General features: G+C 36.1%; 1 protein-coding gene across 1 annotated transcript; it reads left to right on the top strand.

Annotated features, from left to right (window-relative positions):
- The first annotated feature begins 3358 nt into the window (after nt 1-3358).
- On the top strand, nt 3359-4291 carry LOC140613376 (olfactory receptor 4C11-like). The gene has a single exon (XM_072791906.1). It carries the CDS (start codon nt 3359-3361, stop codon nt 4289-4291), a length of 933 nt encoding a protein of 310 aa, XP_072648007.1.
- Nucleotides 4292-16490: the final 12199 nt, after the last annotated feature.

Below are 16490 nucleotides of genomic sequence, written 5' to 3'. Positions count from 1 at the left end.
AAAAAAGAAATATCTCTGTCTCCTGTCCATTCTGTGGTATAAGCTACTATTCCACATGAGTGCTATGATTCAACACATCTAATCATGCTTGATATGTCAATGGTAGAAAGGGATGTTGCTAGAGTCTTTGGCAGTCCTCCATGTATGAACTGCAGGGCAGGCCCTTAAGATTTTGGAGCAAATTCCTGACGTCCTCTATAGGCAACTACTAGCCTTTTGAGAAATGGCTCTTGCCTGCTACTGGGCCTTGGTAGAGACTAAACACTTAACCAGGGCTGAAGGTGGCACTAAACTTCTGAGCCACCAGGGCTACCCAGAAACTCTTCTTAATGTGAGACTTGTCAATTGTCTCTGGTTTATTAGTTATTTATATAAGCGGTTATATCAATAACAACTTGTGGATTTTTTAAACAATGAGGTACATTTCAATTCAGTGTCATTGATTGTGTTACTCAATATTTTTTTTCCAGTTTTTGGCACTGGGTGATGGAAGGGCTTTCCATTGGCTCTTGTGTCCCTTTGTAATATTCTCATTACACTGTGAGTGACTGTGCATGTGTGTGTATGTGTTAGCATCCTTATCTTCTAGCATTACAAGGTACTCCAATTCATCTTGCACAAACCTAGAATCAGCCATTTCCTTAAGAAGTATTAATTCACTTTCTTGAATAATGATATCAGATACCAAGTCCTGGACTCTAGACCACTAGTGGTGATCACAGGTTTTTCATTCTATTCAAAAGATATTATTTATGACCGTATTAAACACCTTTAATTGCAAGAAGAGATCACCTTTTCCCCATAATCTATTAATACATATTGAATTTTAAGTTCTGTATCACACCTAGTTCATGTGCTTTAATTAAAAGAGAAGGGACACTTTAGGGAATGACTTTCCCCAGACTCCTATATTATGCATCATTCCTGTTTAAATACTGCTGCAGGAAAGGCAAAGGAGAAGCATTTCCCAGTAAAAATTCCAAATGAGAAAGGATTTCAGAAGATGTGGGATGAAATCAAGACCAACTTTATCTTTGGCATGCAGGCAAGAACCTGAGCCTCAGTGACAGCAAAGAGCTCAAACAGAATTTTAGAACACTTTTTTTCTTTTTTAATTCTCATATGAGTGAGAAATTCTTTTCTTTCTTGAGAAGAAAAGAGGATGACTGAACATCCTAACCTTTGGATAAGCTCTTATCAAAACTGGTAAGATTTGTGTTGAGGATTAACTTACTTGTATTTAATAGAGAAAATTTATCTGATCAATGCTACAGTGCACACCTAACACTTTTTTACATGTTAAATTTGTGAAAAGATAGAAGGTTTAGAGAATTTTCTAGAAGTGTTTTACAATCTAAGGTGAAGAGTTGGAATAAAAGAAATGGACATCAGCTCCTGGTGGAGAGATAATCAAATAGAAATAATACCTATTTGAGTGTCCCAGAAAATATTCCACGGAGATGATGATTCTACTTTGGAAGGAGTAGGAGCCTTTTTCTTTGGTAACTGAGTATTGAATAGGATGGAAGAGTGTTGGATTGTATCAAATTCTCCTAAAATTTTCATTCATTTTATGAATACTTATTATTAAATATGTACTTCTTTCTAGATGCTTAAAATCAACAGTGAACAAATAAAAATCACTTTATTTTGCTTCTTTCATGTATGCCACTCTTCCATTATTATGTGAACTATATAAATGTCTCGAACTATAATTCTATCAGGTAGATAGGTAGATAGGTAGATAGATGATAGATCAATAGGTGGACTGATAGAACGATAGATAGATAATCCTTTTATAATACTTAATTGTTAGATACCATGAACAAGATTTCATTCCTCTTTACTGGATTTGGACAAAGAACGGATTTGTCATCTCTTGAAACTACAGCGGAACCTGTAGTGAATGGCAGTGTTGTTGGGGCATGAGGTGGTAAAGTCCCTGAGTCCAGAATTGGCTCTACAGCTGACTCACCCACTTTATCAAACACTTAAACTTTCATGTGGCCCTGGGAATCTTGCTTTTCCTGCAGCCCGTGTCAGAAGACAGTTTGTATGAACTAGTAATATGCCAAGGAGATTAATAAACAATCAAGGATTAGGTTTTTAAAAGCTTTATTTTTAATGCAGCATGACTATGGCATATTTGAACTCCCAAATGAAATATATTATGGAGAAGGTCATTCTCCTAACTTCTATTCCAAGAAAGCAACATATAAATAAATGAATATATATATATACAAATACATTGATATGTATGTATATAATTTACTATTATATCTAATAATTTAATACAATAATATAGAATTTTAAAAGTACAAGGTTTTAGGGGTTCCAAGTAGCTCTCTTGGTTAAACATCTGCTTATGCCCCAGATATGATCTCAGGGTCTGGGAATCGAACACTGTATCAAACTCCCTACTCAGGAAAAAGGCTATACTTCATTCCTCTGCTCCTCCCTCCACTGCAGTCATGTTTATTCTCTCTCTTTTTCTGTCAGTGATCTCTCCAAAAAAGTAATATATTTTTTAAATTAAAACAAAAGTAAAATGTTTTATGATAGACACTGAGGAGGGCACTTGACGGGATGAGCGCTGGGTGTTACACTATATGTTGGCAAATTGAACTCCAATAAAAAAATATACCAAAAAAAAAAAAGAAACTGAATTTAGAATTGTAAAAATACAGAAATTATTAAGAATTAGTAACAGTGAACTAAACTCAGTTGAGGTAGTAACAGATTAAAAAATACGTTTCACAATGGACTGACCAATTGACTGAATATTCACTGCTAAAATATTGTTTATCTCTTGTCCTCTCTGCCTCTCTCTCTCTCGTTCTCTCTTTTAGGTTTCATTAAGAAAACACTATCAAATGTTTCTACATCATTCCTTGAATGTTCAGAATATTTACTGTAAGATACTTTATAACTAAACTACCATGTTGAAAAAGTATGAAAGCGCATTATGTAAATTATGATGAGTTTTCCCCATTTTGTAGACTTGTATCCAAATAGGTCCTTGCTAGAAACTAAAAAAAACACATTCAGCTCAAAAAGATGCCTTCTCTTACCGAATCCTGTAAATTAATGTTTATTATGCCTAAATAATCGGGTCGCTATAGTTATTGATATATTTCTTGTTTCATAAGCAACCAAGATAATAAATTGCAAATAAATGTTGTGGTTTCCACTTTATTCAGAAGAAAACAAATGAATGGTGGGGACTATACACTGGTAGTGGTATTTCCATGATCAAACATATGGATTAAACCTCCAAATACAGAGTATTCATTTCACAGAACGTTTCCTTACAGGTTAATTATTTCTAACCTGCATTTTCTCCACTTTGCCTGAAATAATGCAGCAAAATAACAGTACTACTGAGTTCATACTGTTAGGATTGACCCAAGATCCTATGAAAAAGAAAATGGTATTTGTAATATTTTTCATTTTTTATTTGGGAACTGTGGTTGGGAATTTGCTTATTGTTGTGACCATCAAGACCAGCCGGACACTTGGGAGCCCCATGTACTATTTCTTATTTTATTTGTCCCTTGCTGATTCCTGCTTTTCAACTTCCACAGCCCCCAGACTAATTGTGGATTCACTCTCTGCAAAAAATATCATAACTTACAATGAATGCATGACTCAAGTCTTTGCACTACATTTCTTTGGTTGCATGGAGGTTTTAGTCCTTATCCTTATGGCCTTTGACCGGTATGTGGCCATCTGTAAGCCCTTACATTACCCAACCATCATGAGCCGGCGGGTCTGCACCATCCTAATTGTTCTGGCATGGATTGGATCTTTTATCCATTCTATAGCCCAGATTATCCTGGCTTTGAGGTTGCCCTTCTGTGGACCGAGTTTGATTGATCATTACTGCTGTGATTTGCAGCCCTTGCTGAAACTTGCTTGCATGGACACTTATGTGATCAACCTACTGTTGGTGTCTAATAGTGGGGCCATTTGCTCAAGCAGTTTTGTGATTCTGATGATCTCCTACATTGTCATCTTGCATTCCCTGCGAAACCACAGTGCGGAAGGGAGGAAAAAAGCTCTCTCTACTTGTACTTCTCACATCATTGTAGTAATCATATTCTTTGGTCCCTGTATATTCATTTATACACGTCCCCCAACCACTTTCCCCATGGACAAGATGGTGGCCGTATTTTATACTATTGGGACACCTTTTCTCAACCCACTCATCTACACATTGAGGAATGCAGAAGTGAAAAATGCCATGAAAAAGCTATGGCATATCAAGATTACCTCAGAAAGCAGAAGATGAATTGAGGACTTTGGTTGATTACTTAATCTGTACAGATATCAAATATGATACTGTGTATCCTGATTTACCCAACACACTCTAATATATCACACCAGATTTCCTTACTTTTTTCAGTACTTCTGCCCTTAAACTAGTAGCTTCCCTTATATTGCCAGCTTGGTTCTTTCTTCTATTGAGAGCTCACTTTTGATGTTGCTGATTGGGAAATACTGCTCAAAACTCTGTCTATACTCTGGTATATTAATAAGAAAGATATTTATATAATCACAACTGTTCAAAAATGATCATCCATAAATAAAATATTTTATGACTTGTAATTACCTCTATAGCATGTTTCAAATAAGGTATCCTACAGTCTTTTCAACACATTCAGAGCAATGGAACTATTTTTTTGTGTTAGAAATTCCTTACATTATATCATTAGTTTGTCTTTATTTTTTTATTTTTTTTAAAGATTTTATTTACTTATTCATGAGAGACAGAGAGAGAGAGAGAGAGAGAGAGACAAAGACACAGGTAGAGAGAGAAGCAGGCTCTATGCAGGGAGCCTGATATGGGACTCGATCCTGGGACTCCAAAGGCAGGCACTAAACCACTGAGCCACCCAGGGATCCCCCATTAGTTTATCTTTAAAAGTTCTACACAAGTGAACCAAAGGCCTACAGATGTGTGTGTGTGTGTGTGTGTGTATACATATATATATATATATATATATATGTATACACACACACCTTAAATATAATATATAATATATGTAAATTCTTTATATCTATCTATCTCTCTATCTATATACACATAGTTTTCTTATTGTTTCTTTTGGCTATTAACATAATTGATACATTATGTATGGGATTTTTAAAGTGTTTTATTTCAAAGATATTGAGATATCCAGCTAATCTGTGTGATTGGTATATAAGTGCTATACCAAGAGAATTCTGTAATCAAAAGAGGGAAGGAGGCAAAATAATCTAGGCTGGCAAGACTAAATAAGAATTTAAAATACACCATAGATACAACATATTTTCTGAGATCGAAGTACAGAAAAGTAAAACCTAGTTTGAAGGGAAAAAAATGAGGAAGATGGCGGAGGAGTAGGGGCCTCAATTCACCTGGCCCCACCAACTTCCAAAGATAACTTTCAAACTATCCTGGACACCTACAAATCTGACCTGAGATTTTAAAGAGAGAATAGCCTGTACCCTACAGATAGAAAGGTTTTGGCTTCTAACAAAGTAGGAGGGTGGAAAAAAGTAAAAAACAATCCAGTGGAGGAGGGGCCCTATGAGGAGCCGGTCTAAGGCAGCAGAGGGAGCCTCGGGGACAGGAAATCCCAGCCCTGGAGAAGGGGGAAATTTAAAATTCTGCACCGGATTCTTCCGGGATGGAAAGGCGCTTAGCAGGGAACTCGGGCAGGATCGAAGGAGGGGCAATGGAACCCCCAGGTTCCCAGGGTCAGAGGGGCACAGAGGAGGTGCACCCCAGGGGAGAGCATGCCACACACCCCAGGCCAAGTGCGGTAAAGGGCTGGAGGGCGCCGGGGGACCTCGGGGAGAAGCCAATAGGTCAGGAGGCGGCTCCCTGTGGAGGGGACTGCACCCTCTGCCTTCTGGTGCAGGGACCCCAGGAGCACGATTCCAGCAGCCCAGGCCCTGGATCCCAGGGCACCAGGGGGCACAGCCCAGGATCCTGCGCTCCCCCGGGACAGGCCGAGGCCAGGAAGGTCCAGGACAGTGAGGACGTTCATGCCGCGGTTGGACCCGGAGCTGTGCAGCTCAGCACCCCCCAACCCCCGGAGCATCCAGGCCCTTGTGGACTGGGAGCTGTGGTGGTTACTGCGGGAGCTGACTTCAGGGCTGGAGAGCTGGCCCCCATCAGTGTGGTTGTTCTTCCTGGTGTTACTCTGTGCCTGGTACAGAGTGGGGCTGCCAGGGAAAAGGGGCATCACAGGATAAACAGCTCCCACTGAGCCTGGAACCCATTGGGGGGAGGGCAGCTCCCCCAGATGCACACACCTGAGAATCAGCACAGCAGGCCCCTCCCCTTCTGGTCCTCCAGAAGACCAGCTGGAAGGACAGGGGAAGAGCAAGTTCTTGACCAAGCAGCACTGGAAAGCTCCAGGGGAAGTCAAGGGATTTACAGTATATAGAACTAGAGGGCATCCCTCCTTTTGTTTTTTCCTTTTTCCAGTACAACTCGTTTGTATATCAGACTGTAAATTTCCAATTTTTTTTTTTACTTTTCCGACCTTAGCTACAATATTTTACCATTTTTAAGTTTCTTCCTTTTTGACTTTCATATTTAAACCATTAAGACCATTTTCATAGGTCTTAGATATATTTTCCACTTCTAGATTTCCTTCAACAAGTTGTTGAGTACAACTTAATTTTGGGAGATATACAAGATATGTTTTTTTGTTTTGTTTTGTGTTTTTTGTTTTCTCTGCCTCATTTTGTTCTACAATGGTGGAAGTTATTTACCTTCTAAAACATGACCAGGGGGATCCCTGGGTGGCGCAGCGGTTTGGCGCCTGCCTTTGGCCCAGGGCGCAATCCTGGAGACCCGGGATCGAATCCCACATCGGGCTTCCGGTGCATGGAGCCTGCTTCTCCCTCTGCCTATGTCTCTGCCTCTCTCTCTCTCTCTCTGTGACTATCATAAAAAAAAAAAAAAAAAATTTAAAACATGACCAGAATGCATCCAGAACCAAGTGGTATACCATGCTGGATCATTCTGTGAGATTCCTCATTCCCATTCTGCCCCCCTCTTTTATCTCACCGATGCTTTGGTGGTCAGTTTTGGGGCTTTCTACAAGTATTTCCTGTTTATATAAATTTGGGACTGAGTAGATTCTAACAAACAGAACTTAATATACAGAGAAACAAGAGGATCACCCTCTAGGACCCCTCAGGTAGACTACATTCTCCCTCCACTACACCTTCGTCACCACCACCATCTCCCAGTCCCCCTCTCCCTTATTCCTCTCTTTTTTTTTCTTTCATTTTTCTCTTTGTTCTTTTCTCTTCTTTTTTCTTCTTTTTCTTTGGGATCCTTGGCCTTTTATTTTTTACTATTTTTTAAAAAAATTTGCTTGTCATTTTACTGTTCCTTTTGTTTTATTTCATTCTGATCTATGTTCTAAATTTCTAGTCTCTGACCTCGGCAAAATCATCTAGGATGAAATTTACTTAGGTTGTAGTTGATATTCTTGGCTCAGCCCATTCATACAGCCATTCTCCACCGAGCAAAATGACTAGAAGGAAGAAATTCCCACAAAAGAAAAAAATCAGAGACTGTTCTCTCTGCCACAGAGTTACAGAATTTGGGTTACAATTCGATGTCAGAAAGCCATTTCAGAAGCACAATTATAAAGCTACTGGTCACTGGAAAAAAGCATAAAGGATTCAAGAGACTTCATGACTGCAGAATTTAGATCTAATCAGGCTGAAATTAGAAATCAATTAAATGAGATGCAATCCAAACTGGAGGTCCTAACAACCAGAGTTAATGAGTTGGAAGAAAAGTGCATGACATAGAAGACAAGTTGATGGCAAGGAAGGAAGCTGAGGACAAAAGAGGAAAACAAAAGACCATCAGGAAAGGTTAAGGGAAATAAATGATAGCCCCAGAAGAAAAAATCTACATATAATTGGGGTTCCAGAGAGTGCTGAGAGGGCCAGAGGGCCAGAAAACATATCATAGCTGAGAACTTCCCTAAGTTGGGGAGGGAAGCAGGCGTTCAGATCTAGGAGATAGAGAGGTCCCCCATAAAATCAATAAAAACTGTTCCACACCTCAACATTTAATCGTGAAACTTGGAAATTCCAAAGATAAAGAGAAAATCTTTAAAGAAGCAAGAGAGAAGTGATCTCTAACTTATATGGGGGGAAAGATTAACAGCAGACCTCTCTACAGAGACCTGGCAGGCCAGAAAGGGCTGGCAGGATATATTCGGGGTCCTAAATGAGAAGAACCTGCAGCCATGAATACTTTATCCAGCAAGGCTCTCATTCAGAATAGAAGGAGAGATATAGAGCTTCCAAGATAGGCAGAAATTAAAAGAATATGTGACCACCAAACCTATTTCAGCTGTGCAAGAAATAAGAAGGGGGACCCTGTAAAAAAAGAGGACACAAAGAAATAATCCACAAAAACAGGGACTGAATAGGTATTATGATGACACTAAATTCATATCTTTATATAGTAACTCTGAACGTGAAAGGGCTAAATGATCCTATCACAAAGACGCAGGGTTTCAGACTGGATAAAAAAGCAAGACCCATTTATTTGCTGTCTACAAGAGACTCATTTTAGACCAAAGGACGCCAACAGCCAAAAAAGGAAAGGTTGGAAAAACATTTAACATTCAAATGGTCTTCAAAAGAAAGCTGGGGTAGCAATCATCATATCAGATAAATTAAAGTTTATCCCAATGACTGGGACACTATATCATACTTAAAGGCTCTAAATAAATAAACTGATAGATGATGGATAGATAGATAGATCGATCGAAAAAAGGAGGGGGAAAATGCGTATTATTTCACATAAATTTGGGTTCTATTGATGGATTGAAAGGAAGTACCAGAAACATCCATAAAAGCTCATTTGGCTTGTCTCTATTTAATTAAGTTAGAGAGAACCTACTTTAGCAGTAGGAAGCCACTGTCTTGGGCAGCCCGGGTGGCTCAGAGGTTTAGCGCCACCTTCAGCCCAAGGACTGATCCTGCAGACCCAGGAGCATCAAGATCAAGTCCCAAGTCAGGCTCCCTGCATGAAGCCTGCTTCTCTCTCTCTCCCTCTCTCTCTCTCTCTCTCTCTGTATCTCATGAATAAATAAGATAAAATCTTAAAAAAAGGAAGCCACTTTCTTTCCTGTTTGTCCTTTCTCAATAAATAGTGTCTATTCACAAGTTAGAGTTGCCAATAGAATATTGATGCTCACAGTGACCAGAAGGATTAAAAGCCATGCCTTGAATATGGGCATGCCAGGTGTAATATAATGAATTTTTAAAATTAATTGATTTCTGTGGATACACAACTACTAAATCAATGGGATATGTGCACCCAGATGTTTATACAAGCTTTACCTGCAATAGTCATTTGCAATGACAAGGAAAGAGCTAGAGAGTATTACGCTAAGTGAAGCAACTCATAGAAATATGATTTCACTTATGTGGAATTTAGAAACAAAACAAATAACTATCAGGAAAAAAAGAGAGAGGGGTCAAATAAAGAAATAGACTCTTAAATATAGAGAATAAACTGATGGTTGCCAGAGGGGAGGTGGGTAGGAGGATGGGTTAAATAGATGATGGGAAATAGGAATACACTTGTGATGAGCTGAGTGTTGATGTAAGGGTTGAATTACTAAATTGTACACCTGGAACTTTTATTACATTGAATGTTAACTAAATGGAATTTAAATATCCATTTTGAAATAAATAAATAAATAAACTCCTTGATTTCAGTGTATTCAAAGGTACCACATGCTAGTAACTGTTACAAGAATGCAGGTTTAATTCTTCATTTCATTATTTACCTGGAAAACCTTTTCAATACCAATATTTTCTTCCTGTCAAGGATTATTTTAAAATAAGTTCATTAAAATATCACATTTTCACTGTTCTCACTACTTTTTGCTTTCTGGAATATAATGAAGCTTAGTGCCTGCATTAGTGTTCCAAAGATGGCATATCGACATACAAAAATATATATATTTCAGTTGTAAAATGTTATTTTGATATACATATAATGTGAAAACATCACCACAATCTAACTAAGTAGCATTCTATTTTTCTCTATATAATTACCATTGTGCATTTGTCTGTGTGTGTGTGTGTGTGTGTAAGATTTTATTTAAGATCTATCCTTTTTGTTATTTCAAGTATGCATTATGGCGTTGTTAACTATAGTGACCATGCTATATATTAGATCTCTAAAATTTATTCATTCTACATAATTGAAATTCTTACCTGTCAAGGCCACAGAAGAGTACTCCCAAAAATATTTGGAGAGGAAAAACAGTTGTATAAAAAATAGATATCAGAATTTTCTTCATCAATTAACTGGTTTTAACTGTGTATTTTGTATTCTGCCAGAGGGGATAGGATGAAGATTTTATATTATGATAAGGAAAAAAACATTGACTTGGGAATAAGTTTGTTCTAGGTTCAACATAGAGCTTAGCAAAGTACTTCTTTATATATAAATGGAGAATATCCAAGCCTAACATTTGTTTACACAGAAGAATATGATCAGTTAGAGGACATATATAAATCCCAGGGTAGCTTTTCATTAAAATCGTAGAACAAAAATAAAAAAAATCAAAACCATAGGAAACGCACTCTTGGTTTACAGTGTGTCCTTAACAGTGGTGCAAACCTCATCATCTCTTAACATAAGATCCAGTGCTGATCAACCTACAATGTTTAAAAATCAGTTGTGAAAATGTAGATCAATATAGAAAAAGATCCTTCAAAGCAGCTCCTATAAAGTTTCTCCTGAGAATCTTCTGGAAAAAAAAATTCCATAAACTATCCCTGTGCATTTTTCTCTTTCCCTTTCCCTATTCTTTGTCTCTCCCTCTCTCTCCCAAAATATCATACTGCACTCACCTTTATTGTACTCACCTTTCTTCTTGTGATGATATGAGATGATAAAATGCCTACATGATGGGATGAAGTGAGGTAAATGAGGTAGGCATTGTGAGGTAGTGTTAGCTACTCTTGACCTTACAAGACATCAAATGAGGATCATTTGCTTCTGAACCATGCTTGACAGCAGGTAACTGACCCCATGGAACATGAACCATGAGTAAAGGGGACTATTGTATTATTGTCCTTGTTTTGCAAATAAGGAAACTTGAGTCCAAGATTGCACAAGTACTAAGAGGGAGGTCTACCTCTAAACCATTGATTTCAGCCATATGATTTGTAAGTGCCTATTTTTTCATTACACCTAGATACTATCTTCAAAATACAAATAAAGGCTTAAAACTGTCATCAATTGCACTCAAGATTTTCCTGAATGTACTGTCTTAAAAATAACCACCAACAAAATTATTACGGAAGAATTTAAAAATTTAAATTATGAGATCAAATTTTTATAAAATGAAGATTTATGGACATTAAAATTATTTTCTCTGTATCTTATATATATTATAAACAATATATATGTCAAAGTAATCTTTCAGGCATTTCTTTTTACTTTCTGTGTCTGTACCATGTAACAGCAAACAGATGTGATGCACCTCTGACTCTCCTGTGAATCTTGCATCCAAAGGAGCTTTCAGGAAAACATTGTTGGGAATACCATGAATTAAAGCATGAAGGGGTCCTGAGGGGGGAACCTCCCACAGGTATCTTATAGTAGCCAATGTGCTTGTGATTATAATTTGAAAAATAAAGTCTGTATTAGTAGAGGGGTCATATAGATGCTCTTGAGTCTTACTTGATATATTTCTTTTTTTTTTTTTTAAGATTTATTTATTTGAGGAAGAGAGCAAGGGGAGGATCAGAAGGAGAAAGAGAGAGAAAGAGAATCCGGAAGCAGACTCCCCACTGACCATGGAGGACAAGGTGGACTGAATCCCAGGACCCAGAGATCATGACCTAAGCTGAAATCAAGAGTTGGATGCTTAACCGCCTGAGACACTCAGGCACCCCTTGATTTGTCCCTGGAAGGTTATTGCCTAAATGATTCAATATTTTTATAATGTTATAGTACTGATGTAATGTGGATATCTATTTTCTCTCTCTCCTCTTCTAGAATGATTTCCTCAAAGACTGGAGATATATATGTACATATAATTTTTTAATTGTTCACATCATCTGAGTTAAATATACAAAGAGATTATAGAAGATTATTAATATCTTACCCATCAACATAGAGTCATTGCCATTAGCATGAAGATTTTGAAATTATTCTCAATAGTTACATCCATTGGAAACTTTGAAATCCTATACATTGTTTTGTGTTACTAGGTATCATCTAATAGTAGGGTATCAGTTAGAATTTGGAAAATGCCATGATGCACAATTAGTTATTTTCCTTATTTTAGTTTTGTTTTTGTTTTACATTGTTTGAGTAAATCCAATTGAGTGAATTGTAGTCTTTTGTTCATAGCAGCAATCCACATGGGTTCATACTAGATCCATGTAAGTCTAATTTTACTTTATATTTTTTTATTCATTGTTCATTTGTACTTCTGCTTGCCACTTTTGTGCACCTACTGTATTCAGCTGTACTCAATTCCACTAGCCCAGGACATTGTATATTCCTTGTGATTTTCCTACAACTATCCACATCTTGAATATAACCTCTTCCAATACTATCCTCAAATTATGGCATTTGGTTCTGTCTTCTTGTGGCATGACCCTTTCTCATGGATGCATTTAATAATCTAGCCTTCAAATACATAAGTTTAGATAATTCATATGAAGAAAAATATGAATGTACCTTGACACTGGAAGATTTCAACCTTCCTCTTTCAATTATTGATGCATAAGGAAGGCAGTAAGTATAGAGGGTATAAAAGATCTGAACAATAGAACTTAAAAGTATATGGATATATACATCATATATATTATATATAGTATATATAATATATAACTATACATCTAACAAGGATATATAGATGGAATATACATAAAATTATTTTGTATGCACAGATGGGATATACATATAATAATTATATTAGATTATCTTTAAAAGCTTCACCATATTTAAAGATGTGACATTCTACAAAACTCTGAGTACAATAAAAGGTATAAGTAGATATACATATAGGTAAATATGAACGTAAGTACACAGACAAGCACAATATTGGAAATTAAAACTATACTTTGCAAAATATCTAGTTTGTTAAGAAATAAATCACACTGGAAATTTAAGAATCTACCTATACTTGAAATATAAGGAACATACTGTCTGCCAAAGTCTATAGGATATAGGAATAGTGGTACTTTTGAAGAAAATTATAACTTAAATATTTTAGAAAATATTAGAAAATTGGATATTTTGAATATTTTAATATTTTAGAAAATTAGAAAAGAGAAAATCTGAAAAAGAATATATCATTAGAAGACAGGAGCCCATCAAAAAGTAATATGGAGAACACATAGGCAAATCAAAGTGAAAATTAAAAAGAAAAATACAAAAGAAATAATAAATTTTGACATTGAATCTTTGAAAAGCCTTTCAAAATAGTTGAAGTTTTAACAATATGGATCAATATAAAAGAAAAAGATATAGTATTTAGTGAAGAATAACATAACTATTGGTAAAAATGGAAAGGAGAAATATAAAACATTATCAACAACCAAATGCCAATAATTTTAAAGGATAAACAGAAAAACATGTTTCTACAAAAAAATTATAACAAAACTAACCGGAGAAGAAATACAGAAGATAACTAGTCTATAACTAGTAAAACTAGAGTTAAACAAAAATAATCCAGTAAAGGAATACCAGTCTCAAATGGATTTATAAGATTTTACCATAGTTTTTCAAAATAGATTATTCCACTCTCTTACAGTTTCTCATAAATGAGTAAAAATGAAACTATCATTAATTCATTTTGCAAGGCTATGGTTACAAGGAAATACAATTAATCTTTGATCCTTTTCCTTCTGAGGTTCACTATAAAAATCTTAATAATATATTAAATTAACTTTATAAAAAGTCAATGTTCCATCACCAAGTTTTATCCCAGATATTCTTTAATAGTTTATTATTAGAAACTTGAAAAATATGTCATCAAGCTGGAAATTAAAAGTGAAAAAACAAGTATATATTTCAATAGATGTAGAAACAGCATGTGATAAACTTACAAGTTCATCATAAAAATGTTGTGGGGGCCATGAATAAGGGGGCCATTAAAACTTTAATGGGGGCCATTAAAACTCAAAAATATATTAATACAAAGGAGCTTGCCTAATACTAAAAATAATATTTCTTAAAAATCCTACATAAAATGTTATTTTAGAGGGATGAAGTTAGATACATTCTCTTTAACAACAAGAATGAGACAAAATGCTCATTTCTATCACCATTCTATTCAACACTGTAATGCAGCACAGTGAGACAAAAATCCGATCTGTATGGCCACCTGGGTGGCTCAGTGGTTGAGTGTCTGCCTTTGACTCAAGTCGTGATCTTGGGGTCCTGGGATTGAGTCCTGCAGCAGGCAGAAAGCCTGGTTCTCCCTCTGCCTGTGTCTCTGCCTCTCTCTCTCCATGAGTTTTGCTGAATTGATTGAGTTTTCCTTTCACAAATGAGTTCTCTGTAGCATGAGATACTGTTTGATAGCATTATACCCACAGTCGACCTTCTCTGAACACTGGAGTCAATCCTCTCAAACCCCGCTCTTGCTCTATCTACAATTTTATGCACTCTTCTAAATCTTTTGTTGTCATTCCAACAATCTTCACAGCATCATCACCAGGAGTAGATTCCATCTCAAGAACCACTTTCTTTGCTCCCCCATAAAAAGCAACTCCTCACATGTTGAAATTTGATTATGAGATTGCAGCAATTCAGTCACATCCTCATCCTCCACTTCGGATTCTGGTTCTCTTGCTATTTCCACCGCATCTGCAATTATTTCCTCCACTGAAGTCTGGAACCCCTCAAAGTCATTCATGAGAGTTTAAATCAACTACTTTCCAACTCTTATTAATGTCAGTATTTTGATCTCTTCCCGTGAATTACAAATGTTCTTAATGGCATCTAGAATGGTGGATCTTTTTCAGAAGGTTTCAGTTTACTTTTCCCAGATCCATCAAGGAATCACCATCTATAGTAGTTATAGCCTTACAAAATGTATTTCTTAAATAATAAGATTTCAAAATCAAAACCAATCCTTGCCCATATAATATAACAGATGTACATTAGCATGAAAATGTGAATCTCTTTGAATATCTCCATCAGAGCTTTTGGGTGACCAGGTGCATTGTTAATGAACAGTCATATTTGGAAAGGCATCTTTTTTTTCTGAGCATCAGACCCAAGAGTGGGTTTCAAATATTCAGTAAACCATGTTGTACACAGATGTGCAACATGCCATGCAGCATTTGTCGTTCTACTTATGGAACATAAACAGAATAGATTTAGCATAATACTTAAGGGTCCCAGCATTTTCAGAATGGCAAATGAACATTTTCTTTATCCATTCTCCATTGATGGATAGTAAGGTTATTTTCATACCTTAGATTTTATAAATAATTCTGCAATGGAAGAATGAAAGACTTTCTGTGAAAAACCACAAAATACTTTTGAGGGTAATTAAAGAAGACCTAATTAAATAGAAACACAGTTCATATTCATGGCTTAGAAGACTACGATAAAATAAGATGGCAATATTCCTCAAGTGATCTACAGATTTCATGCAACCTTTACAAAGATATCAATAGCCCTTTTTGTCAAATGGAAAGTTAATCCTAAAATTTAAAAGCATTGTATGGGCTCCAGAAATAAAATAATACATGTTCTACACAAAGTCTTTCAGAAAATGGAGAGAATACTACACAATTAATATATGAGGTTGGTATTGCCTAGATGCCAAATTCATATTACAAGAAAAAAAAAATGACAAACATCCGTTATGAACTCATTCTCAAAGATCTTAAACAAAATACCAGTCAACCAAATCCATCGATGCTGCTTTAAAAATAATAATTAACCATGATGATGTAGAATTTATGCTAGGAATAAAAGGTTGATATAACATTTAAAAATCCATGTAATTCACTAAGTTAACAGAATGAAGAATTAAAAGGTCATTTCAAGTTGATATAAACATCATTGGATAAATTTCTATTGATTTTTATGATTAAAAAAAGACTTTAACAGGGACACCTGGGTGGCTCAGTCATTTAAATGTCTGTCTTTGGCTTAGGTCATGATCCCAGAGTCCTGAGATTGAGCCCTGCATTGGGCTCCCTGCTCAGTACAGAAGCCACCTTCTCCCTCCACCCCTCACCTCACTCTCATGCTCTCTCTCTTACTCTGTCTTTCAAATAAATAAAATCTAAAAAAGAAGATCTTAACAAATGAAGAAAAGAATTTTTTCAGCTTGATAAGAAGCATATCTATAAAACCTACAAGTATTATATTATTTAAGAGTAAATTCTTTTTTTAGGATTGGAACAAATCAACCATGTCCACCCATCATTTCTTTTCTGCATTGTCCCTTATATTCTAG

This window comes from Canis lupus, chromosome 21, assembly GCF_048164855.1.
Source record: "Canis lupus baileyi chromosome 21, mCanLup2.hap1, whole genome shotgun sequence".
Classification (NCBI taxonomy): domain Eukaryota; kingdom Metazoa; phylum Chordata; class Mammalia; order Carnivora; family Canidae; genus Canis; species Canis lupus.
The sequence above is the reverse complement of the archived record's forward strand: the minus strand, read 5'-3'. Positions and strand labels throughout refer to the sequence as shown.

What these genes read in the sequence shown, in the direction of transcription:
- LOC140613376 (XM_072791906.1), top strand. Translation starts at nt 3,359, where the DNA reads ATGCAGCAAAATAACAGTACTACTGAGTTCATACTGTTAGGATTGACC.